The sequence below is a fragment of the Eublepharis macularius genome, chromosome 6 (assembly GCF_028583425.1).
Source record: "Eublepharis macularius isolate TG4126 chromosome 6, MPM_Emac_v1.0, whole genome shotgun sequence".
Taxonomy (NCBI): Eukaryota; Metazoa; Chordata; class Lepidosauria; order Squamata; family Eublepharidae; genus Eublepharis; species Eublepharis macularius.
In genome coordinates this window covers 10110911-10136239 of record NC_072795.1, presented here as the reverse complement: position 1 = coordinate 10136239, position 25329 = coordinate 10110911, and the positions used below count along the sequence as shown (strand labels likewise).

The 25329-nt window shown below is 45.9% G+C and overlaps 1 protein-coding gene across 1 annotated transcript in view; it reads right to left on the bottom strand.

Moving 5' to 3' along the window:
- Window positions 1-25329, bottom strand: part of LOC129332206 (cytochrome P450 2J2-like) — a 66381-nt gene that overhangs the window by 27773 nt on the left and 13279 nt on the right. The window contains exons 2-4 of the mRNA XM_054983143.1: window positions 18278-18440; window positions 12173-12322; window positions 6768-6928 (exon numbers count right to left, since the gene is read on the bottom strand). Of these exons, the coding sequence (XP_054839118.1) occupies window positions 6768-6928; window positions 12173-12322; window positions 18278-18440 (474 nt within the window). The remainder of the gene's footprint in view (window positions 1-6767; window positions 6929-12172; window positions 12323-18277; window positions 18441-25329) is intronic.

Below are 25329 nucleotides of genomic sequence, written 5' to 3'. Positions count from 1 at the left end.
GTCTGTGCAGAACTGCCCTGGGAAAGAGAGTTTAGGGGTTCCCAAAAGGGGAGGGCAGGCCAGCCTGTTCCTGGGGTTATGGTGGGTGTGGGGCAGGTGGGGGTGGATTTGGGTCTGTGAGGGGCTACTGGGGGGATTTGGGTCTGTGTGTGGCAGCTGGGGTGGGGGAACTGGGTTTGTGTGGGGCTGTAAGGGGTGGACTTTAGGGGCTGAGAGCACCTACTTGGGGAGGCCATGAAATGGCCCCCCCAAGTGGGAGCAGGCTGAGCCTTGGTGGGGGGTGGGAGGAGGGGTGGGAGAAGGGCCCCAGAGGGTTGGGGGGCATTTTGCATGCAAAATGCCACCCCTGGCAACACAAGCCTCCCCCAGCTGTCAGTGGTAGAGATTAGAGCACCTACTTGGGGAGGCCATGAAATGCCCCCCCCCAAGTGGGAGCAGGCTGAGCCTTGGTGGGGGGTGGGAGGAGGGGTGGGAGAAGGGCCCCAGAGGGTTGGGGGGCATTTTGCATGCAAAATGCCACCCCTGGCAACACAAGCCTCCCCCAGCTGTCAGTGGTAGAGATTAGAGCACCTACTTGGGGAGGCCATGAAATGCCCCCCCCAAGTGGGAGCAGGCTGAGCCTTGGTGGGGGGTGGGAGGAGGGGTGGGAGAAGGGCCCCAGAGGGTTGGGGGGCATTTTGCATGCAAAATGCCACCCCTGGCAACACAAGCCTCCCCCAGCTGTCAGTGGTAGAGATTAGAGCACCTACTTGGGGAGGCCATGAAATGGCCCCCCCAAGTGGGAGCAGGCTGAGCCTTGGTGGGGGGTGGGAGGAGGGGTGGGAGAAGGGCCCCTGAGGGCTGGGGGGCATTTTGCATGCAAAATGCCACCCCTGGCAAAGGAAGGAAATAATGAAGAAAGATCAGCAGCAGCATGCTAACAATATGCTGCTCCTTTGCTTTCTTATGGGGAGGATGGGGGGACCTGCTTTGGGGGGCCATAACATGGCCCCCCAAAGTCCAATCTGTCTGAAACTTGGGTAGTTGTTAGAGAAGGGTTAGAGGAAGGTCCCCACCAATTTTGGGCTTATTTGGTGGGAAAATGCCTCCTCCAGGCGTCCTGAAAGACGGAGGCATTTTCCCAGCAAAAAAACCCGAAAGAATCCCGAAAGAATGCCGAAATAATGCCGAATCCCGAATCCCGAAAGAGATTCTTGTTTCGGCTTTCGGCTAATGCCGGTAGAGAATCTTGTTTCGGGTAATCCCGAAACAAGAAAGCCGAAAGTTTTTTCCTTGCACACCCCTAGTTGGCACTTCTTGTACTTTCCATTTTTGCGCATACAAAAGTCTAGCTGCTGCTGTCATATAAAATAACAATGTCCTGTGATAAGCTGGAATGCCCTCCATTCCCAAGTTTAGTAGCAGGAGTTCTGTGTTCTTATTGATTTGAAATTGTAAAATCTCACTTATTACTCTTATTATTTCCCCCCAGTACTGCCTAGCTACCTCACACGTCCACCACATATGATAGAGGGAACCCTCATGTTTTTTACATTTCCAGCATTTGTTAGAAGCATTCAAATTCCCTAGCGCAATCTTCTTTGGTGTCATGTACCAACGGTAAATCATTTTGTAAATGTTCTCTTTGATACTAGTGCACGTCGTAATCTTCATTGTGGTCTTCCACAAGTATTCCCATGCCTCCATTGTTATTTCTTTGTTAAAATTTATGGCCCACTTCACCATTTGTACTTTAACTGTTTCATCTTCAGTATACCATTTCAACAATACTTGGTATACCTTAGATATTCCCTTCTTGTCATCTTTTAAAAGCGTCTGCTCTAGTTCCGAATTCTCTGTTCGTATACCTCCCTTTACAGAGTCCAAGTTATAGAGATCTTTGATCTGTCTATACTGAAACCAGTCGTAATTAGGTGATAGCTCTTCCTGAGTCTTTATTTTAAGTTTAGCTGATTCTATTCGGGTTATCTCCTTGTAAGTTAAACATTGTTGCTCAGTATCGACAGCTCTCGGATCTATCACCTCATATGGAACCACCCACAAGGGGATTCCTTCTTGTAGATAGGCTCTGTACTTCTTCCAAGTTGCATATAGACTTCTCCGTATATAATGGTGCAGGAACATCGAGTTCGCTTTTACTTTGTCATGCCATAGGTATGCGTGCCATCCAAATATCTTTTTATATCCCTCTAGGGCCAATAGTTTCTTATTTTTCAGCATCATCCAGTCTTTCAGCCACACTAGGCAGATTGCATCATGATAAAGTCTTAGATTGGGCAGTTGCATTCCGCCTCTTTCTTTTGCATCTTGTAAGACTTTCATTTTCACTCGAGGCTTCTTGCCTGCCCATACAAAGTCTGATATTTTCCTCTGCCATTTTTCAAACTGCTTGGTGTCCCTGATGATTGGTATTGTCTGTAGCAAAAACATTACTCTTGGTAACATATTCATCTTAACTGCTGCAATCCTTCCCAACCATGACAAGTTCAATCTATTCCATTTAATCAGATCTCGCTCTATCTGAGTCCATAATTTTTCATAGTTATTTTTAAATAAGTCTATGTTCTTTGCAGTCAGTTCAATTCCCAAGTATTTCACCTTACTTGTTACTTCACAATCCGTTATTTCCATTAGCAATTGTTGTTTTTGCTTAGTCATGTTTTTGCATAATATCTTTGACTTCTTTTTGTTAATAAAAAAACCTGCCAAATCTCCAAACTCCTTGATCTTATCTATCACTTTTGGCATGTTCTCCATTGGGTCCTCTACAATTAACATTATATCGTCCGCAAATGCTCTGACCTTATAAGAATAGTCCTTTATTTTTATTCCACGAATTTCTTCATCTTGTCGTATTTGTATCATCAGGATCTCCAATACCAAAATGAACAACAGCGGAGACAACGGGCAACCTTGTCTTGTTCCTTTGCTTATTATCAATTTCTTAGTAACCTCATCATTCACCACAATTGCTGCATTCTGGTCTCTGTAAATTTCCTTAATTGCTCTAATGAATCTTTCTCCCATTTGTAGCTTTTCCATGGTGGCAAACATAAAGTCCCAGTTTAAATTGTCAAACGCTTTTTCAGCATCAACAAAGAAGAAACCAACCTCTTTATCACAACGCTTATCATAATATTCAATAGCATTGATCACTGTCCTTAAATTGTCTCTAATTTGTCTGTCTGGCAAAAAGCCTGCTTGTTCCTCCTCAATAACTTCCGAAAGCCACCCCTTCAGTCTCTCCGCCAGTATCTTCGCAAAAATTTTGTAGTCATTGTTAAGTAACGATATAGGTCTGTAGTTTTTCACATTAGTCAAGTCTTGGCCCTCTTTGGGGATCAATGATATATTCGCTTCATTCCAGGTATCTGGAATCCGTTGATCCTTTAAAACTCCATTGATCACCTCTTTTAGGAATGGTGCCAGTTCGTTGGCCATTACCTTATAAAATTTAGCTGTAAGTCCGTCTGGCCCTGGCGCCTTTCCCAGATTTGCAGATTGTATTGCCTTGCTTAATTCCTCATCCGTTACTTCATTGTTCAGTCTATTTCTCCAAGCTTCCGAAATTACTGGGAGTTTCACTTTCTCCAAATATGTCGCTATTGATTCTTTGTTTACCTCTTTCTTGTTATACAACTTAGCGTAAAATTTGTAAAAGGCTCTACTAATGGTAGTCTGTTCCAAATACGTTTTATTATCTTCACAAATTTTATTTATTATTTTCCTTTCCCTTCTCTTTTTCAATTGCCATGCCAAATACTTCCCAGGTTTATTTGCACCTTCAAACATTTTCTGATTGAGTCTTTTAAGGTTCCACTCCAATTCTTTATTATTCATTGCTGTCAGCTGTTCTTGAAGTATTTTGATATCCTGATATAGTTTCTTTTTCCCTGGTCTCTTTTTTAACTGTATTTCTTTGGCTTTTATTTTCTCCTCGATCTCTTGTCTCTTCTCTTCTTTCTTTTTCCTGGCTCTACCATTTAAGTCCATTAGTATGCCCCTTATTACCGCCTTGTAAGTATCCCAAACTTTATTAGTTGGTACTTCTTTGTTCAAGTTGTATTGTATGAAGAACTTTGTCTCTCTTCTCAGCATCTCCATATTCTCTCCTTCCTGTAACAAGTCCTCATTTATTCTCCATGCTTTCCTTTTTCTCCTTCTCCCTAATTTCCACATGATTGGATTGTGATCTGAGCCTACCATCGGCATTATTTCTACCTCCTTAGTCCATAACGCTAAGTCCTTTGAGGCCCAGATCATATCAATTCTCGATAGTGTAGAATGCCTTGCAGAATAAAAAGTAAATTATCTGCTTTTTGGATTTTCTCTTCTCCATACATCTTCTAAAGTCTCCTGTTGTATCAGCTCAAAAAAGAGCTTTGGTAATAGTCCTCTTTTCTTTTGTGCCGTTGATGTCTTTTTATCTAATTCCAAGTTTGTCACTCCATTGAAGTCTCCAGCAAGAATTATCTGGTCGTATGAAAGGTCATCTAATTGCTTCCTCAAATCCTCAAAGAAGCTTTCTTTTGCCCCATTAGGTGCATAAAGTCCGACTACCAATACTCTCTTTAAATTCCACGTACATTCCACTACTATAAATCTAGCTTCCACATCCTTCATTACAAATTTTGGCTGTAGCTCCTCTTTTATATACAACACCACTCCTCTTTTTTTCTTATTAGAGGCCGCTGCAAATTCATTGCCCAATTTTTCCAATTTTAGATATTTTACATCCTGCTTTCGAATATGGGTCTCTTGTAAACACACAATATCACATTTTTGTTTTAATAGCCAGTGGAAAATACTTTTTCTCTTGTTCGGTGAATTTAGTCCATTTACATTCCAAGATAGGACTTTACACTCCATATTCATGGTCTTATTGCTGGTAAGTCCTTTTCATAGTCCCTTAAAAATCTCTCCATCTCCCGCTCAGATCTAATCCGCTTTTTGGCCCCTCCAAATTCGAAGGACACACCTTCTGGTAATTCCCATCTGTACCTGATTTTCATGTCCTTCAAAATCTGAATTAGCACTTTATATTTTTTCCAATCTAGTAACACTGATCTGGGTAGTTCCTTCATTATAATAATCGTCTTGCCATCAATCTCCAATGGATCTTGAAACTGTTTAGTCACAATCTTCTATTTCATATTTCGAGTCGTAAACTGCACAATCACGTCTCTTGGTAATTTCCTCTGGGTTGCAATTCTCGAGTTTACACGATATACCACGTCTAGGATAGCCACAACTTCCTCCTCCTCCTTCCCCAGGTATTCAGCTAACACCTCAGTCATCTGTTCTTGCGCTGTCTTTCCTTCCACTTCCGGCAAGCCGCGAAACCTCAGCTGCTTCTCCATGTGTTTACTTTCCGCAACCGCCATTCTTCCCCTCATCAGTCTCATCTCTGTTTGTTGCGTGTCTGCTAAATTCTCCATCGCGCCTTCTACTGCTTTAACTCTCTGCTGCGTTCCTTGTAATTCATTTTGTATTGTTTCCATACCTTTCTTCACTTCTGACAGCTCCGATTTTACTGTCTGTTTAACCTCTTTAATCAGCTCCAATTTCGTGTCTTTAAGTTCTTTAATCACTTCTAAAAGTTTTTTATCCAGGTTTTCTATTGCCGATTGCCACTCTTTTTTCGACATCGTGGGGCTTGCTTTAGCTCGCTCCCACGAGTCCGCTCTCTTCCTTAACTCCGTGGCGTAAAATTTAATGTCTTTTTTAGTCAAATATCCCGGTCTTCTTGCAAAAACTAATTTTTAAAGAGTCCAAAATGTCGGGCGTCTTTTCTCTATGGTTCCTCTATGATTTTTGTAATCCAAAATGGCTTGCTTCCTCTTCCGCTGAAGCCGCGACCCTTCCCCTTTCAAAGATGGCGATTCCCTTCTTCCTGCCCTCCGGCAAGGGCCGCTTCTCTCCAGCAACTCTATTGTTATTACGTACTTCCTGTCTCCCGACTTCCCACAGTAGGTCTCGCGATGGTATCTTTTTCTCACAGCTCCATAACCGCAAGTATTCAAAACAATAGTCCAATTTCTTTAATAACTTCTTTAAACTTAGTCTCTTTTCTAATACAACTCTTGCCGAGTCTTCCCCTCCTTGTTATTAGCCTGTTGCAGTTTGAAAATCTACTTTTATTCTTCTTTACTTTTAACAATCTGTCCCGTATCAGAAGATAGTGATCTTTACCTTCTCATTCACTTTTCTTGGGTTGTAGTCGCTGTTTCGATTTTAAATTCTCCTCTCCACTTTTTCCCCAAATCGAAGCTTGGGTATGTAGGTCTTATGCCAACCAGGTTGGCCCCAGAACTGCCGCAGAGATCGTAGCCGACCTGTCGCAGGGTTGGACCTCAAGGATCGGGAGGGGACCCGTTGCGTAGAGCCCCCCCCTCGTCCGAGATCAAACACACCCTAGGGTCTTGAGCATTCTTTGCCTGCTCTCCGCCTGAGAGCAGTCAGCCGCGGGCTATATTTCCCCCGCCGGCCGCTTAAAAACGGCAGTCCGGTCAGCTCCGCAAGTGGAGCTGCTTCAGACCTCCATGAATCCCGAACCGGAAGTCCCTCCTGTCTCTATTTCTGTTGTTCATCATCAATATGAATGTTTTCTTATCCTGACAGAATCCATAAAGACAATAAATGTTTGAGTGAACCAATTAATATATGAAATTATTTTACATCCATAATCAACTGTTCATGTTAAGGCTGGAAGAAAAGGAAAGCTATGGATACCTGTCTGGTCCAAAAAGAAAAAGAAAATGACTTACAGCATGACTGATGCTACCTATAAATTTTAAAATGTAGTCAATGGCTTCCATCAGCTTGAGAAATTCTTTATCTTCAAGAGAAAACCGGTGTCCAAAAGCCACAGCACAGATCACATTGGAGATGCAAGTAGTGATGGGCAGTGAAGGGTCAAATGGCTGCCCTGCAAATAAAGTTGTTTGCAAAATATTAATATTTCCTCCCTTCTGTGAATACTCAGAGTGGATTTCCAGTATTTCCAGTGTCTGGAGTGATGAACCAAGATCTAGGTGATCCAGGTTCAATTCCCTGCTCTGCCATGAAATCTTGCTGGGTGACCTTGGGCCAGTCACACACTCTCAGCCTATCCTACCTTAAAGGATGTTGTGAGGAAAAAATGGAGAAGAGGATGATATAATCCAGTCTGGGTCCCCATTGGGGAGAATGGCAGGGTACAAATGAAGGGAGAAAATAAAATGAGTTTTGTAGTGCAGTTAACAGCTAGACAACAGGTCTTCACAATAGCAGACCATTAGTGGGAGGACAGTGTTTGGGGCTGCGTAAGTGTGTAGAGCCTGCTGTAAAGGTGGTACCAGTTGGACTAAGTGTTTCTGTTTCTTTTTTGCCTGAGTTGGAGCTGATTGCAGAGGGGGATTGTTACTAATTGGAGAGTTTCTGTTTTGCCTGGGGCTGCTGGCCCCACCTTCTACTGAGTGAGCCGTGATTGAGTTAGACTTCCCCTCACCAGAGGCACATCACAGCCATCTGGGCTCTGAGAAGGAGAAGAAAAGGGACCTGCAGCTAGAAGAGTAGTCTTGGAATATACTTGGAAGGCGATGATGTCGACAGAAGGCCCCTCTCCAGTCACCTGCATGGAGTGTGCCACATTTGTTTTCCTCCCGGAAGAGAAGACAGATTTCACTTGTCAGAAGTGTAAGCTGGTCAGGCTTTTGGAAGGAGGAGAGGATCACCACCCTTCAGGAAATCAAGGAAGGGGAGGATTTTATTGAGAAGAGCCTGGGGGGTCTGCACAAGCATGAAGAAATAAGTCCAAGAGAAGAAGGAAGAGTCGATCTCCCTTCTGAGTCAGAGTCTGAGTCTCCTCTCAGTTCTGCAGTACAAACCAGAAGATATGGACTAAGGCGATGCTCTGGTCCACTGGAGCTCAAGAATCATTTTGAGGTGCTTCCTATGGTGATGGAGATGAGAATGGAAAGAGAACCACAAAAACCTGGAGGAGGGAGTGAAGAGGGCATGGGGCCACATGGAAGTGGAAGAAAACAGAAGGTGGTGGTCATTGGGGACTCTCTGCTCAGGAATATGGAACATCATGTGTCCAGGCCAGATCCTCTACTCTGAGAGATGTGTTGCTTGCCAGGAGCCAGAATTCAGGATATTACAGATCGACTGCCAAAACGAATCTGGCTAATTAATCAGTACCCATTTGTGCTGGTTCACGTGGGAACGAATGACATGGCCGCAAAAACCATTGCAAGAATTAAGGAGGACTATGAAGCTCTTGGAAGGCAGTTGAAGACAGTGAGGGCACATGTGGTATTCTCTTCTATCCTTCCTGTCAAAGGAAGAGAAATGTAAAGGGAGCAAACCATACTCGAGGTGAATCATTGGCTGTGGTGGTGGTGCCAGCAGGAGCGCGTTGGGTTCTGGGACCACGGGATAAGTTTTCTTAGAGAAGGCTTTCTAGCACATGATGGGCTTCACCTCTCAAGATCAGGGAAGAAAATGTTTGGAAATAACCTGGAGAGCTTCATCTGGAGAGTTTTAAACTGATCCAGCAAAGGGAAGGGGAAGATCAACATGGGGATTTCAATGAAAAAGTGATAACAGAGGGAGCCCATCTGGGTAGGATGGATCAAACAAAGGTACAAGGCTACAAGTGCCTGAAGTATGGGTAATAAGAAGGAAGAGCTTGAGCTTCTCTTGCAAACAGAGGGCTACGATATAGTAGAAATTACTGAGACTTGGTGGGATGATTCCCACAACTGGAATGTGGTAGTGGATGGGTACGAGTTGTTCAAGAAAAACAGGAAGGGTAGAAGAGGAGGCGGAGTGGCATTGTATGTGATGAGAGAGCTTGATTGTCAGCAAGTGCTGGTGGACAGTCCAGTGGAAAGTATATGGGTGGAAAAAAGGGGACAACAAAGGGTATTGTTGTTGGAGTCTGCTACAGACTGCCTGACCAGGGAGAGGAAATGGATGCTGCCCTCCTTGAACAGATTGGGAGAGTATCCAGACATCAGAAACTTATAATTGTGAGAGACTTCAGCTTCCTTGATGTGTCCTGGGAGACAAGCTCAGCAAAGTGACAAGACTCATGCAACTTCCTGACATGCCTCGCCAATAACTTCCTGTTTCAAATGGTGGAGGAAGCTCCACGGGGCTCGGCCATACTAGACTTGATATTAACCAACAGGGAAGAATTGGTAGATGAGATGAAGGTGGTGGGGACCTTAGGGGGAAGTGGCCATGTCCTCCTTGAATTCTAGTTGCTATGGGGGGCCAAGGAAGTTCGTAGCCAGACTCGTAGGTTAGATTTTCGTAGGGCCGACTTCAATGAACTCAGAGACTTGATGAGAGTCATTCCATGGGGGAATGTGCTGCAAAGGAAAGGAGCAAGTGAAGGGTGGCCTCTTCTCAAACATGAGCTTTTGCAAGCTCAAGCCCTGACTATTCCAGCAAGACAGAAACATGGTGAGGGCTCCAAAAAACCAATGTGGATAAACAGAGAGCTCCAGAATAAGCTAAGGGAGAAATAGAAAATGTTCAGGAAATGAAGACATGGACAGATCTCTAAAGAGGAATATGTGAGGGTTACTAGGTACTGCAGATCAGCCATCAGAGAGGCCAAAGCTCAGTACGAGCTGGGTCTGGCCAGGAGGACTTGCTACAATAAGAAAAACTTCTACAGATATGTGAGAAGCAAACACAAGGTATAAGAGGCAATTGGACCACTGTTGGGAGTTGAAGGAGAAACTCTGATGGAGGACAGAGAGAAAAAGCAGACAGGCTTAATGACTTTTTTGCCTCTGTTTTTTCCCTGAAGAACTCGAGCCTATCTAGAGATGGTAATAGACATGACAGGACTAGTTGACATTGACAGAGAGGTTGTGGAGAGACACCTGGCTGCAATGGACAAATACAAATCCCCTGGGCTGGATGGGTGCACCCGAGAGTGCTCAAAGAACTTTCTAGAGAACTTGCAGAGCCTCTGTCCATCATCTTCAAGGCCTTCTAGAGGACTGGGGATGTGCCACAAGATTAGAGAAGAGCAAATGTTATCTCAATCTTTAAGAAAGAGAAGAATGATGACCCAGGAAACTACAGGCCAATCAGTCTGATTTCTGCTGCTGGGAAGATATTAGAGCAGGTTTTAAAGGGATTGATTGGTAAGCATCTGAAGGACCACTTAGTGATCCGAGGAAGTCAACATGATTTCCCCAACAGATCTTGTCAGACCAACCTGGTTTCCTTCTTTGATCGAGTGACAAGCTTACTGGATCGAGGGAACTCTGTTGACGTGATTTACCTGGATTTCAGTAAAGATTTTGATAAGGCTCTCCATGACATTCTAATGGGTAAACTGGAAGACTGCAGACTGGACTATAGGACAGTTCAGTGAATAGGGAACTGGTTAGAGGACCGCTCCCAAAGAGTGGTGGTCAATGGCATTTCATCAGATTGGAGGGAGGTGTCCAGTGGGGTGTCACAGGGCTCAGTTTGGGGTCTTGTCCTTTTCAATATTTTTATCAGTGATCTGGATGAAGGGGTAAACAGGCTACTCATTAAATTTGCCGATGATACCAAATTGGGAGGAGTGGCAAACACCCAAGAAGATAGAGTTAACATTCAACAAGACCTGGATACTCTGGAGAAGTGGGTGGTTGTGAACAGGATGCAATTCAACATAGATAAGTGCACAATACTACATCTGGGCCACAAAAATGTGAAGCACAAATACAGGATGGGAGATACACTTCTGGGTAGTAGTGTATGTGAAAGAGATCTTGGGGTAAGAGCTGACTGTAAACTAAAGTCAGTGTGATGCGATGGCAAAAAAGGTAAACTCAGTTTGGGTTGCATCGAAATTGCAGGAGGTCATAGTCCCTCTCTATAGTACCTTGGTCAGGCCACACCTGGAGTATTGTGTGCAGTTCTAGAGGCCTCACTTCAAAAAGGATGTGGACAAAATTGAGAGGGTGAAGAGGAGAGCAACAAGAATGATCAGAGGCCTGGAGACTGAGCCCTACAAGGAAAGGCTGAGGGCCTTGGGAATGTTTAGTTTGGAGAAGAGGAGATTGAGTGGGGACATGATTGCTCTCTTTAAGTATCTGAAAGACTGTCATTTGGAGGAGGGCAAGGAGCTGTTCCAGTTGGCAGCAGAGGATAGGACTCAAAGCAATGGGCTTAAATTACATGCAGAAAGGTACCAGCTGGATGTCAGGAAGAACTTTTTCATGGTCAGAGTAGTTCAAAGTTGGAATAAGCTGCCTAGGGAGGTGGTGAGCTCTCCCTCACTGGCAGTTTTCAAGAAGTAGATACTTGTTTCGGAGAGCTTTTGTTGTTTTCTAGTTTTCAAGAAGTGACTGGATGAATATTTGTCAGGGATGCTTTAGGCTTATCCTGTATTGGGCAGGGGGGGTTGGACTAGAAGGTCTGTATGGCCACTTCCAACTCTGTGATTCTTTGATTAGCATTGATCTGAAAATAGAGATCCAATTTCCCTCTCCTCAGCTTTTCTGAGCCAAAGTTATTTATGGAATTGGGCTTGGGCAAGACAGTTTATGTAGAGGCAGAATCTAGAATTTACTTCCCTTTCCTCCAACTACTAGCCCGTAGTCCCCTAGTCTCTTGTATCCTGTGTTGAACTTAGGCCTTGGAGGAAGATGAAGTTGTTTCTTCACAGTCCCTCTCTCTCTCTCAGGCCCAACTCCATTTACATTTCTTACCTGAGTAAGCCTGGAGATAGTTTCATCTTCCTCCAACAGCTGAAACTCTAAGCCCAGAAGAACTTATTTCCAGTAGATCCCAGCATGTAATAAATATGGCAATGTCTAAGCCACTTGTTAATTACAGTCCTATGTATCTAGGATTGCCAATTCCAGGGTATGAAATTCCTGGAGATTTGGGGAAAGAGCTTGGGGAGGGTAAGTTTTGCAGAGGGGAAGAACCTCACTGCGGTGTAATAATGTAAAGTCCACCTTCCAAAGCACCCATTTTCTTTAGGGGAACTTATGCCTGTAGTCTGGAGATCAGTTGTAATTCTGGGAGATCTCCAGGCCTACCTTAAAGCTGTGGCAACCGTATTTGTACAATTAAATTAATCCAAACATCCAGTGAGTAATGAAAAAAAACAACCCAGGTATACCATAGTAACCATGGGCAAGCTCAGTTTCCTAATATCACATACCTTTTGCAGATGCAAAAGTCTCAACAAGCTGTTGGGCCTCCTGTTGTATTTGGTGCTCGAGGCCTTTCTTCCCCAGTCCCAGCTTCCGCATGGCAACTATGCCAAACTTCCTCTGTTGCTTCCAGGTGTGACCATTTGACAGTATAATACCTAAGATCAAGAAGAATCAATGAAAAATTAGTACTCTAAAATTTGCTGTTAAGTTTCTTTTTTAGGTTGTCAGCCTAGAAAACAAACTGTGTGTTGAAAAGCTACTCCTTTCTAAAAAAAACCCCATAGAACTGCAATGTCATTGTAGAATCATTCTTGTTACCCAAACAGGAGGTCTCCTCATTAGTTGGGGGAATTAGCATTAAAGGAGACAAGAGGGGGTAACTGGGTTTCTCCACCAATGTATACCAGGATTATTCCCTTACACAACTCTCAAATAAATCAGGTAGATATTCAACAGAGAAGGATTCTTTATTTAAACGACAATCAAATGAGTTCAGAAAACACGCCGTGCACATAGAAGACTAGCTAGGAAAACAAGGAGGAAAAGGGGAAAGAGTAATTGGGGCTGGGTGATAATTTCCAGTTTTGAAGAAGGGGAAGGTCTGCAGAGGAGTAGCAAAACAACCAGTGTTTCATGGAAGAGAAGAAGAGGCTCAAGTGTGAACTCGAGTGTGGGTGTATGGATCCAGGAGACAGACAGACAGACAGACAGACACACACACACACACACACACACACACACACACACACACACACACACACAGACTAGTGTCTGGGGAGTTTAATTATAGGGCAAAAGCATACACAGAGGAACACGGATGTCTTTGCCTCAAAGGAAATGGGTTGATGGCTTGTCTGGAGGTTTGGACAGTAAGTCTGGAGAGGCTTAATGACTGTACCTGTGGTAGACTAAAGGTGTGACTGGTGCTTGGTGACCCAGCCTTTTTTCTTGGGGTCACCTTGGGTACAACTTGGGTCCTTGATCCATTCCAACTTGACCTCCTTTTTTGTTCTGTTTGACATACACTCAGTCACAGTTATTGGCCCTCCTCCCTGTTTTTGATGCTGTGTGTTTATGTTTATATGTTTTTATCGAATTATGTTTTAAATTTTTTATGTTTGCCACCTTAGGAACCTTATAGGGTAGAAAGTTGGCATTAAAATGTTTAAAATAAATGGAATAAATAATTTGATGAACATCAGACTTGAGGATTTTTAGAAACTGTTGCATTTATTTATGACTGATAGATAATCATTTGAGATTGATTTGACTGTCTATGAGCTTGCGTACATGGAGGGTTGTTGCCACATAGCCTCCTGCGGAGGCATTGACAGTGACAATACAGCCTTTGTGTAGTTATTTCCCCTGTGCTTTTCCTGCTTCACCATCTGCAGTCACCATTATTTTGTGCAGATCTCACATGCTTTCTCAGGTTTGTTCAAATATCAGCAATTGGTATTATGCTAATATGCAATAGTGGTAAAATGATCTTTGCAACAATCTCCTATCTTTAAAAAAAGAATTTCCATAGGTAAAATAGTATCTAGCCCTCCTCTTTACAGCACACAATGGCAAGGGCTAGACTCTTCCAATGATGGAAGGAAGGAAGGAAGGAATTCTGAGATCATGGCGTAAACAGTTATAATGTTACTGTGAGTTATTTGTTTATAGCTATAAAATATTTATACCCTATCTTTCCCATAACTGGAGACAGTGTACAAGTTCAAATTTCAAGGCATACCAATTACAATAAGCCCCCACGTAACTCCTCCCCCTAAATTCCTACAGCATATATTCCATTAAATGTCCTGCCAAACAGAGAAGACTCAAAGTGCTTCATAAAAATGTTTCCGTGTAGCACGTTCCCTCGCCTTCTCAGGAAGCCCGTTCCACAGGGCAAGAGCTATGATGGGAAAAGCACAGGTTGTGTGCCAGAAAGGCTGCCCTAAGTGGAGTCTGCTTTTCCAGCAGGAACACTTTGTGTCCAATTGGACGGAAAATCCTGGCGGTCTTTAATGGGCCACTGGACTCCAATCCTGCTTCTGTGCTGCAGACCAACATGGCCACCTGCCTGAAACTGTCTCCATGGTAGATTCAACAATATTAACAAGGATGTCTTTCTCCCATCCACCTTAAAACAAATATGCTCCACCAGTCAGTGAGGCATTCATTACTGATTTTAACCAAAGGCTCTGATAACTTTTCCCAGTATTATTTTAAAAGCCAGAATTGGCATGGGTCAAGTAGTGGCTCTCACATTCCCAAGGAGCCTGTTCAGTATCCATTGGCAAGATACGCTGGCATCTATTCATAACTAAAAGATAAGCAGGTGCTTCTGACAACTTGCGCACTGGCTGTGCTCTGTACTTGTCTTCCAAGTTGGAGCAGGTAAGAGTGATTTTATCACCAAAGAATGTCAATTCAGTCATGGAGGCCAAATAATCATCATTAACATCATTAACCCTGTTAATCAAGCGTTATCAAGTCTCAAAGTTTCAGCTGATGCAAAGGTGACAGAGAACTTTTTTTCAACAGCATCACTGCCACCTTGTAGGCCTGAAAATGGGTTGTATGGCATTCTCTGACTAATTCATGCTAAGTCTTCCACCAACAGCATTCTAGTCATCTCCCAGACTACTTCATCTCTTATGACGGTCCATTATTCCGTGCTGTGATAGTCATCAAGGAGGCTTTCAAAATCCCTCAGAGTCACCTGAACATCTTTAGTGTCCATTAATCTCCAAGTGCATCTGAAATGGCCCTCCACCCCCACAGAGCAGAGACAGCAAGGTCAACCGTGCCTTCAGTAGTTATCGATTTCAGCAGGGTAAGGGCTGAACCTCCAAGCCCGTAATTAGATCACCAGCAAGCTGCTTGGTACAGAAAATAAGGTCCAACTTATTTTTTAAAAAGGAACATGTTGGGCCCACCACAACTTACAACAGATTCATCATTCTCATAGGAGCCATGAAGTTCTGAGCTTGACCTCTCAAATTGGCCTCTATGTATATTAAAATCCCTGAAGATAATCATTCCTGGAGTCCTCAATACCACATCCAAATCATTCAAAAATAGATTGAATACATAGAGAGCCCAAACGCAGCCTTGTTTAATGCCCCGATTTATGGGGATCTTAGATGTTAACTGACCTGAGCCTCTGTGTTTGACTTGGCAGCTGTTGGAAGAACATAATTTCCAGACAAGAAATAATAGTCGTTTTCCTTTATCCAGGGCTTTTTTTCTGGGAAAAGAGGTGGTGGAACTCAGTGGGTTGCCCTCGGAGAAAACGGTCACATGGCTGGTGGCCCCACCCCCTGATCTCCAGACAGAGGGGAGTTTAGATTGCCCTCTGTGTCGCTTGTCTGGAGATCAGGGGGCGGGGCCACCAGCCATGTGACCATTTTCAAGAGGTTCCGGAACTCCGTTCCACCGCATTCCAGCTGAATAAAAGCCCTGCCTTTACCCAACATATATCACTTATCCCACAGTAGGCTCTTAGGAATCGCTGTGCTTTTATGTTAGCAAGATTCAATGACTTCCCATCTGCAGTTCTTTACAGAAGATTTATGAAATTGCCCTGCCACGAAACAACTTACCCATGCAACAACAGGGAACCAGAGTCAATTGCTCACATATTGCTCCAATGTGAGTTTTACATCCATAAAGGAAGTCCTAAATAACCCTATTTTGTATAGATGCAGAGGAGTTAGCCGTGTTAGTCTGTGGTAGCAAAATCAAAAAGAGTCCAGTAGCACCTTTAAGACTAACCAATTTTATTGTAGCATAAGCTTTCGAGAATCAAGTTCTCTTCATCAGATGCATGGTACAGAAACTGGTCAAATTGACCAGTTTCTGTACCATGCATCTGACGAAGAGAACTTGATTCTCGAAAGCTTATGCTACAATAAAATTGGTTAGTCTTAAAGATGCTACTGGACTCTTTTTGATTTTCCTATTTTGTATAACAGGTATAGCCTCCCAGAAGTAAGGCTTGTTTCTCTCCTTTTATCAGATCCGTGTCCCCACGTTATCATCTCAGTAGCAAGATTTCTCTAGATTGCTACGCCACACAACAATGATGTTGTGTGGCGCTCAGCAGTAGTAGTTGGAGGTTGGTTGTAGATGGTCGCAGGTGAATGTGGGGACGTTGTGTAATTGCTTTCTCTTTGTCACAACTATGTGGAGAAACTTTGGGCATGGGGCACCGATCTGTTTGGGGGGAAACAAGGCCTTGGAGCACCATTTGCCTATTATGGAATCCCCTTAAAGGATTTGGAGAGTGAAGTTTGGCAGGTGCATGCCCAGTTTGGGGACTGTTGTGTCTGCCTCACTCCCAGATGGCAGGGGATCCACACAGAGGAGTCCATCCTCATGTTATTCCTCTGTCATCCCATGGTTCCCCTCCCTTGGCAAGGATCTGAAGGGGCATGGGGGTCCTCAGCTGTCAGGTGGGTCAGCTGATGCTGGGATCCATGTCCCATGAAGTGACAATGCTCCTTTGTGGCCTCCAGCACTGTTGTCAGTTGTGTTTTTTCCCTGGGTCCCTCACCCATCCTTCCCCACATCAACCTAGCCTGCAATTAGTATTATCTCAATTCCCTCGGCATCGAAAATTACTGCTTGCAAGAATGGGTCTCCAAGCATTATAAAGGTCAGCAAATGGCTGGCTGAAGAACATGCTGTGTCAGGAGCTATCCCCCAAGGGCAGGGAATCAAACGACCCATCATCCTTCTCTTCCCTTGCACTCACACTATTTTCAGCAGGACTCTCCTCAATGCCTAGAGGCAAGCAGAATGCAACAAGAGGATGGGAGGACTAAATGGCTCAATCTCCCCTACTTTATCCTTGGTGTCAGGGCAATCTGCAAGCACTCACTGGCTAGGCAAGAGGGCAGCATTATAAAGACCAGAAACAGCAATTTCCCAACAATTGCCGTTTTTTTTTAAAAAAAGAAATCCTGTGGAAACCCTGTGGTGTTGGGAAGAGGGATAATCTAATTTAAAAATTGCCTGCGGAGCAGAACCCTGGCACAGTAAGGGGGACAGTAGAACTCAAACAGGCTGCATGAAGATGCATTTGTGAAAAGCGAATCATGCTGTTCTGTATGGTTATGAAGGAATACAGGAAAGCAACCTACCAAACAAAGGGGTTGATGGGGAACAGTCCACCTAAAAACTCGCTCTCTTTTAGCGACCAGGAAGCAGAATATGGGCTGACCTGATGGGTGATCGAGTATTCGTAAATGTGATACATGAAATGTTATTTAAAATATTTCTGTGACTACAGTGTTTGCAAGTGCCAGCATAGAGGAGTTCCTCACATTACATCTCCTGCAGTAAACATTTGGTGTTGCAAATGTTTACATTAGCTAAGGGGAAATCGTCAGCAGAGGAGCCAGCACTGCCGGCATCCCCTGAGCGAGACAGGCAGCATGAGCAGAAGGCAATCTAGGAGCGACGGAGGAGTGCCTGTGTCCGTGTTCAACACTGGGTGGTGCAACTCTCTGAGACCAAGGCGCCATAATCAGAGGAAGAAGGAACATGTGTAACTCGGTCTCTTAACTTGAGCAGAGGATAAAAGGAGGAAGCCAAGCAGGGCTTGGTGTGGAAGCAACCTTGTTCTCCACTCCCTGCGACCTGCATTCCCGTGCCTGGAAGCTCTTGACCCTACCTTGCATCCTGCTCCCCACAGACAGAACTCTTGGCTTACGATCTGGGTTCGACCCCTGGACTTGCTTCTGGACTGACTTGTCTGTGGATTGACTTGGACTGTTTGGACTATTCTTGGACTGTCCTGCTCATGTACGAAGTTGGACTGCCTGACCTGCTGGGGAGGTACCTTGTTGACCAGGCACTCTCAACGCCGCCCATGGAGGGCAACCTAGCCCCTGAGCACAACAACTGCCTAATCTGTGTAAAACAAAATCAATCATAACCAGTTATGTGGGAGTACCAAAGGAAAAGACTACTAAATGTGGAGCAATTTTGGTTTCTGGTTTTCACCAGCTGGATAAATCTAAAAGTGAGTGCAACATTCAACGGCTTCCTTTGCTGCCTCTTGTATCTTGTACCTGTAGGAGACGTACAATCCTGTCTTTCCAGGAACTTACCCCGTTCTTTTCCTACAGCTTTCAGGAGAGGCGTCACTGGCCGGTCAGCAAAGTCTTTGGAGTGGTTGATCAGCCCTTCTTTCATGGCCTCAAATCCAGAGAGTACAATGACAGGTTTAGATCCCAGCCATGCAGTGAAAATATTTCCATATCTCTTTGCCAGCTGCCATACACATCAAAAGAGACAAGAGAAAAGTTACGTTATTTCAGCTAGGTTTTTTGGTGGCATGTGCAGTTCACTCTCCTTTACCCCTTCAGCTTCCGGCCATGTGCTGCTCTCTTCTCTGCCTGTTCTTCCTTATTGATTTCCTTTTCCTTAGGTTCCCACCTCTACTTCCTTGTCCTAGGGGCACGCTCACTTCTTCTTCTTTTTTTTTAAAGAAATTTTTATTGGGTGAGTAAAAGTTAATATTACAGATTTTCAATTGAAACCCTCATTTCCATATTCTCCCACCCTTTCCCCCCTTGATCTAAGACTTCCAACAGTTTTCCAACCCGCTGTCTAGACCTACTACTTACATCTTTTTTTCTATTCTTAACTGTCTTAATACGCTACTAAGATAGATAATATATATTAAATTAAGCAAAACCTAACATTGAACTATCAATTAGATTATATTTCTAACTTATTTCCTCTCTTCTCTTGTAAAGATCAATATCTCTTCCTTTCTGTAAGCTTAATAGTTATCTAACAACCATAATTCTCCCTTTACATCCCACTTCTTTTCCAAATGCTGTTTTAACTTCCCCCAGTCATTAAAAAGTTCTTCTGGATTCTGTTCTCTCAACTTTGGGGCACGCTCACTTCTAAGCTTCCCTTCATAGGCTTCTCTTACCTGTCCACCCTCCTGGCAAGTCCGAGATAAATCTGTATTCCAGAGAATGGTTTATTGCCACCCCAGTCGGAATGAAGAGGCAGACACAGGAGTTGGAACTAAAGGGCCACTTTATTAATATAACATCAACCATTAAATACGGCAAGGGCAAACTAGCGGTACAGGTCAAGCCACGGGGTCACCCCTGGACCACTGCCTTGACCTGTCTGGGCCAGCCCCACAGCCCCGGGTAGGAGCCATCCATGTAATGGCTTTCCCCCGGCCAGCCAGGCAAAATGGTTCCCCCCTTCAAGCTCCTAAAGCCTCAGCCATACAGCATGAGGGAAGGACTTACACATGGGGTTCACTGCAGGCAGTCTCCAGGTGGTGGTAGCCGTCACAAGCATACCATCCGCTCCTGGTAGACCCCATTTCCCCACCAATGGGGAATTGCCAAGGGGTGCTCACCGGCCCGCTCCCTATCCCCAAACTCTCTCCTGCCAGTGACTTACAACGATGCACCACCACTGCCAATTACCTCAAACCTCTGCCTGCAGTGCAAGGTAGGCAAAAAACCACCTCTCCCACCTTGCCAATATGGGGAGAGGAGAAAAAATTCCTACCTGGCTCTGGGAACAGCAGCCGGCTAATCCTGCACTACTACAGGGTGAGGTGGGTGGGCCAAGCATGCAGAGCAACTGCCAGCAGGGAGGGCGGAGCCGTCTTCTGAAGGCTTTGTCTCCGCCCCCCCAGCTATATCCCCATATGCCTGGGAGATGTCTCTGCCTGCTTCTCCTTCCGAAGTGGCAAAGTACGGTCCCCAGCTCAAGCCACTGTGTGGCAGCCGGGAGTACCGCATTTATTTAGTACATTTTATCCTCCTCATCGTCCAAAGATTTTTGGGTGTCATACACTATTTTCTCCCTCCTTCATCTGCCCTATAAGGTAGTCTAGGCTAAGAGAGATTGACTGGGCCAAGGTCACCCGGTGAACTTCCTGCCACATTGGGGACTGGAACCTTTTGTTTCCATGACTTGTTTATCCGAAGCTGCCATAGAGAATCAGAGCAGACTGACAGCAGAGTGTGACAGTTTATCCCACCTTTTGTTTCCTTTTCTTTCCCCCTTCCAATGGTTAGAAGAATGGTTAGGAGAATTCCCAAAGTTCTTGAGGATTTTGATTCGAGGTTTTTAATCTTTTTAAAAATGTTGCTGTAAAGAAGAAGGATCAGTTTTATTTGGGAAGCTGCTATTTGTTCCATTGTTCTATTTGGAAAGTCTGGCCCATGATAGAATCTGTAGCTGGGAAAATTAGACTCGCCTTGTGCTGAGAGAAAAAACAGGAAGAGAGAAGGAAGGAAGAGAGAGGGGACAAAGAATGGCAGAGTCTGTAGAAAGGAAAGAAGGATAAATTGTCTTCATTATGTTTTAAATCCTTGCCTGCCTCAAGATGAAATAATCTGGACATCTAATAAATACAGGTGCCAATTCTATCCCCATATCTACTCAAGCAATACAACTACATCATCTTACTATATAAAAGAGTAAGCATGTTCTAGACAACTCACTTCCTACACTGGTGCACCACCAGAGAGCACCGCTGAGGAGAGAGACCCAGGCCAGGATCAGGAAGAAAGCAGGAGGCAATGCCTACCCCCTGCCTTCACCTGCTGGGATCAGGAGCAGAGCAGGTGCGATGCCTGCTTCCCCTTCACTTGGCCAGGATCAGGTACAGAGCAGCTGGAAATGTGCACCACCCCATCAAGTGGCCGGGATCAGGTGTGGAGCAAGTTGCAATGCCCACCCCCCACTGTCATCTGGCCAGGATCAGGTGCAGAGATGGTGGCAATTCACTCCACCAGTCTTCACCCATCTGGGATCAGGAGTGGAGAAGGTGGCAATGCTTGCCTGCTCCCTTCACCTGGCTGGGACCAGGAGCAGAACAGGTGGCAATGCTCACCCCCCTGCCTTTACCCTGCAGAAATCAGGTACAGAACAGGTGGCAATGCCTGCCCCAGCTAAGATCATGAGCAGAACAGGTGGCAATGTCCACCATCCCACCTTCAACTGTTCAGAATCAAGTGCAGAGCAGGAGGCAAGGCCCATTCCCCCTTCATCCAGCCAAGATAAGGAGTGGAGCATGTTGGAATGCCCGCCCCCCTCCCCACAACCCACTGGAATCAGACATGGAGTAGGTAGGAATGCCCTCCCCCAATTCAGCCAGCTGGATCAGGTGCAGAGTAAGCAGCAAAGCCTGCCCTCTTCAACCTGCCATAATCAGGCACACAGCAAGTGGTAATGCCCACCCCCTTTCACTCAGTTGGGATGATGAGCAGAGCAGGTGGTAAAGCCTACCCTCTATATTCACCCAGCTGGGATCACGTGCGGAGCAGCAGGAAATGCCTCCTATCACCCAGTTGGGATCAGGCATGGAGAAGGCAGCAATGCCCGCCCAGATGGGATCAGGAGCAGAGCAGGTGGCAAAGCCCTCCCCCCCTTATCTGACCTGACTCAGGCACAAAGTAGGTGGCAATGCCCACTACCTCTTCAAGTGGCTGGTATGGCAATGCCCACCCCCACCTTCACCCAGCTGGGATCAGGATGGAGCAGGTGGCAATGCTGGGACCCTTCACCCAGCTGGGATCAGGAGTGGAGGAGGTAGCAATGGCGGCCTTCCCCCTTTACCTGACTGGGATGAGGCCCGGAGCAGGAGGCAATTCCTGCTCCCCGCTTTGACCAGCCGGGATAAAGAGTGGAGCTGGTTGTAATGCCCATCCCCCCTCAACCTGCTGGAATCAGGCTCAGAGTAGGCAGCAATGACTGCCCCCTTCACCCAGCCAGGATCAGGTGTGAAGCACCTCCCTCCTTCACCCTACCAGGATCAGGTGCATAGCAGGTGGCAATGCCCGCCCCCCTGACTTCACCCCGCAATTATCAGGTGCGGTGGAAGCGACAATGACCACCCCCCTGCCTTCACCCATCTGGGATCAGACATGGAGCAGGCGGCAATGCCCACCCCCTCTGCACCCAGCTGGGATCAGTCATGGAGGAGGCAGCAATGCCCACATGCCCACCCGCCCCTTTCAACGAGCTTTGTTGCTAGTCAGTTAATATCATCTGATAATACCTGACAACACTGCTGATTCTATTACTCGGTATGAATTTAGATTGTGAAAGGGATGTCAAGAAGGGAGAAGCTGTTGCTAGGCTCTTGTGGCTCTTTCTTACATCCCAGAGTAATGCCAATCAACACTTTCATGTCAGTTAGGAATTTTCCTCCAGGCCAGATTGGCTTGGTATCCTGGAGGCTCTTTTGCCTTCATCTGGACATTGAGCAGGGTTCACTGTGGGGCTTCTGGTGAGTAGGAAACGGAGGGCTGACATCCCCCACCAGAGTGGAGAGAAATTATAGCTCATTACTGGCAAGGGTGGAGAGACTCCTGCTGGCCAGTCTACCTGGATTAAAGGACAGGTCATGAGTTTTCCCATATGTATTCTTAAGACTGCTTTAGGGTGGTGGTGATTTACTGCAGAAGCAGAGACCACTGCATTTTATTTCCTGAGATGAGCAGGACCCCCTCCTCCTCTCTCCCCTCAGCTGAAAAAAGTGCCTGGTGTTTGAAAGCAGCAACACTTTTCTTGCCACACCAGAAAGTTTTGCTGCTTTCAAACACTGGCAGCTTTTTTCAGCTGATGGGGAACCCCTCTCCCATCAGCTGAAAAGTGGCCACTGTTTGAAAGCAACACTTCTCTTGCCATTTGCACACAGTAAGAAAATTGCTGCTTTGAGGTTCGGTAAACCCAAAGCGGGAAACCCGAGGGGGAGCACACCTCTAGTTTATTTTATAAGAAGAAAGGTGAAGGAGTGGTTCTTGCAACGGCATTACAATATAAAATTAAAAACTGGTATAACAGAAATAACTGTTCTGAAAGAAATCCCTATTATAATCCTCCATAAGAGAATGGAATATAATTTTTTTGGTTGAAAAATGAAGACAGAAAAAGATTGCTTTTCGATCGGATACTCTGGAAGGTATGGTATTTTCATTTTTTAATTTTTTACTTTTGATTCTAATGTGGAGTACAAAGGTTTAACAGGGAACATCAGTGGAGCAAACTCCCCACAGGAGAGGAAGGAAGTACTTCATTATTTGAAAAAATTTAAAACACAACATTATTTGTTTGCAAGAAACCCATACTAGAAAAGAGGGTATAAAATATTTGGTTTATAAAGCATTGGGGGAAGAATTTATATCAGCAGACAATAAAATGAAGAATGGATTCATTTTTTATATATTAAACTGTCCGGGGTCTGGGCCTCAGCCCCCAGACTTGCCGGGAGGGAGACAACTGGGAGACATCAGCCCTGCCGCCCCAGCCATCAACCAGGGTCAGAACCCACCTACACCCGGGGAAAGGGGCCAAGGGCCAGGGCCTCAGACAGCTAGAGGAGGCAGAGAGGCACCAGCTAGAGCCACCCTCCAGGGGGGCAATAGGGGGCTCAGCAGAGCAGAGGGAGAGGGCAAAATCAGGGGGAATAGGGACCCAGCAGCTGCTCAAACAGAGCTCTTACCTGGCAGAGGGGAGAAGCAGCCACAGCAGCTCAGAGCCACGCCCCAGCCTCCACCTCAGCTTGAAGACAACGACCTGGCTCAGGAGATGCTCAGAACCAAGCCCCTCCAGGTGAAGCTGCTGAAGGCATTCTGTGGGAAGAGCTGGGAAGCCAGCCAAGGGGCCACAGCTGGGCCTACCTTCAGTAATCAGCTCAGCCAGAGAGGCCTGGCAGCTAGCCTACATGATGCAGCTGTTGCTGATCCAGGCAGAACAGCCAGCTACCCCAACTGCAGCAGCTTGAGACAGCCCAGGCCAACGCTGGAAGGCCAGGGAGGGATGTGGCCTGGCAGGCAGGACCTGCAAGGAGGGCGGGGCGGTGAGAGAAGGCCCTATAAAGGCTGGCTAGGGAGAGCTCTGGGTGATGGGTGTGAGTAAGGAGTGATGGTGTCGAGTGGGAGCAGAGCAGTGCGAGAGTGGAGGCTTGGAGGAGAGTTCTGGGAGGAGATGATGGAGGATGCAGGGGGTGAGCATGCCAGGTTGAGCAGGCCAGCAAGTGGACTGAGAGGGAGTCTGGGTGATGTATACCGCCCCTCCTTCCACAGAGCAGGGTCCTGCAGTATCCCTGGCACCCCTCTGACGTCAGGACCAGCCCAGCCGGCGCCCTGCCTAGGGGCAGCAGCGACAAGCCCTGACATTAAACCACATTTAAAACCTAATTTGGTATTGAGTGATGATTAGAGGTGGGCACGATCCAAAAAAAATTAACGATCCATACCGATCATCTCCTGTTCCCGATTTGTGGATCGTGGAGGCCAAAGCTGGGCGCGCTGCTATTCCCAGCTATGTGAGAAGGTGGGTGGTAGCGGTGGCCACTGCCGGGCCCGGTGGGCCTGGGGAGATGGAGACGAGCCGCCTCCCCTCAGGGGGTGGGGGGGGTCTGGCCGCTCGATGGCAGCCCCCCCCATGTGCCTGCCTGCCAGGCCAAAGAGGAGCGAGCTGGCGAGAAAAGAAGGGTGGGTGATGCTGGCAGCATCTGTGTTTGTGTTTGGCCGTCTGTGTTTGGCTGTCAGAGCTGCCTATCAGGGTTTGCAGGGATGAGATTGGAGTGCCCATGGCTACAGAACACCTGCTTCCCCCTCCCTCCCCTGGGTGTCTTCTCCCAACTGGTGACTGCTTTGCTGCTTCGTGGTTGGAAGGAAGCCCTGCTGATCAAGAAAAGCTGGGCTTCCATTCGGGTTTCCAGGGCAACAGAAGGAGGGCAAACACAGCTCAGGCATTCCCCTGGCTCCGTTGCCAGGGGAATAGATTGCTGGCGCCTGAGCGTCTGGATCCCCGACCCAAGCCTGATCGCCCCAATCCGGGCCCCTCCTGATCACTGGATCATTGGCCGTGGACTATCACGATCCGCCGGGTCGCGATCGCGCGATCGCCATTATCATGGGTTTTTTTCGATTGTAATGCAGGTAGTGCCCATCTCTAGTGATGACCATGGAAGATATGTCACTGTAGAGGCAGTTAAAACAATGGTGATAGGAATCTATGCCTCAAATGAAGATAAATCTGGATTTCCTTTTTTTAAATTATGGAGTATTTAACAGATCTACCCTATGAAAGTTAGTGTTTGATGGGGGACTGGAATGGAGTGATTAATCCAAAAATAGATAAGAGTTCAAAGAAATATATT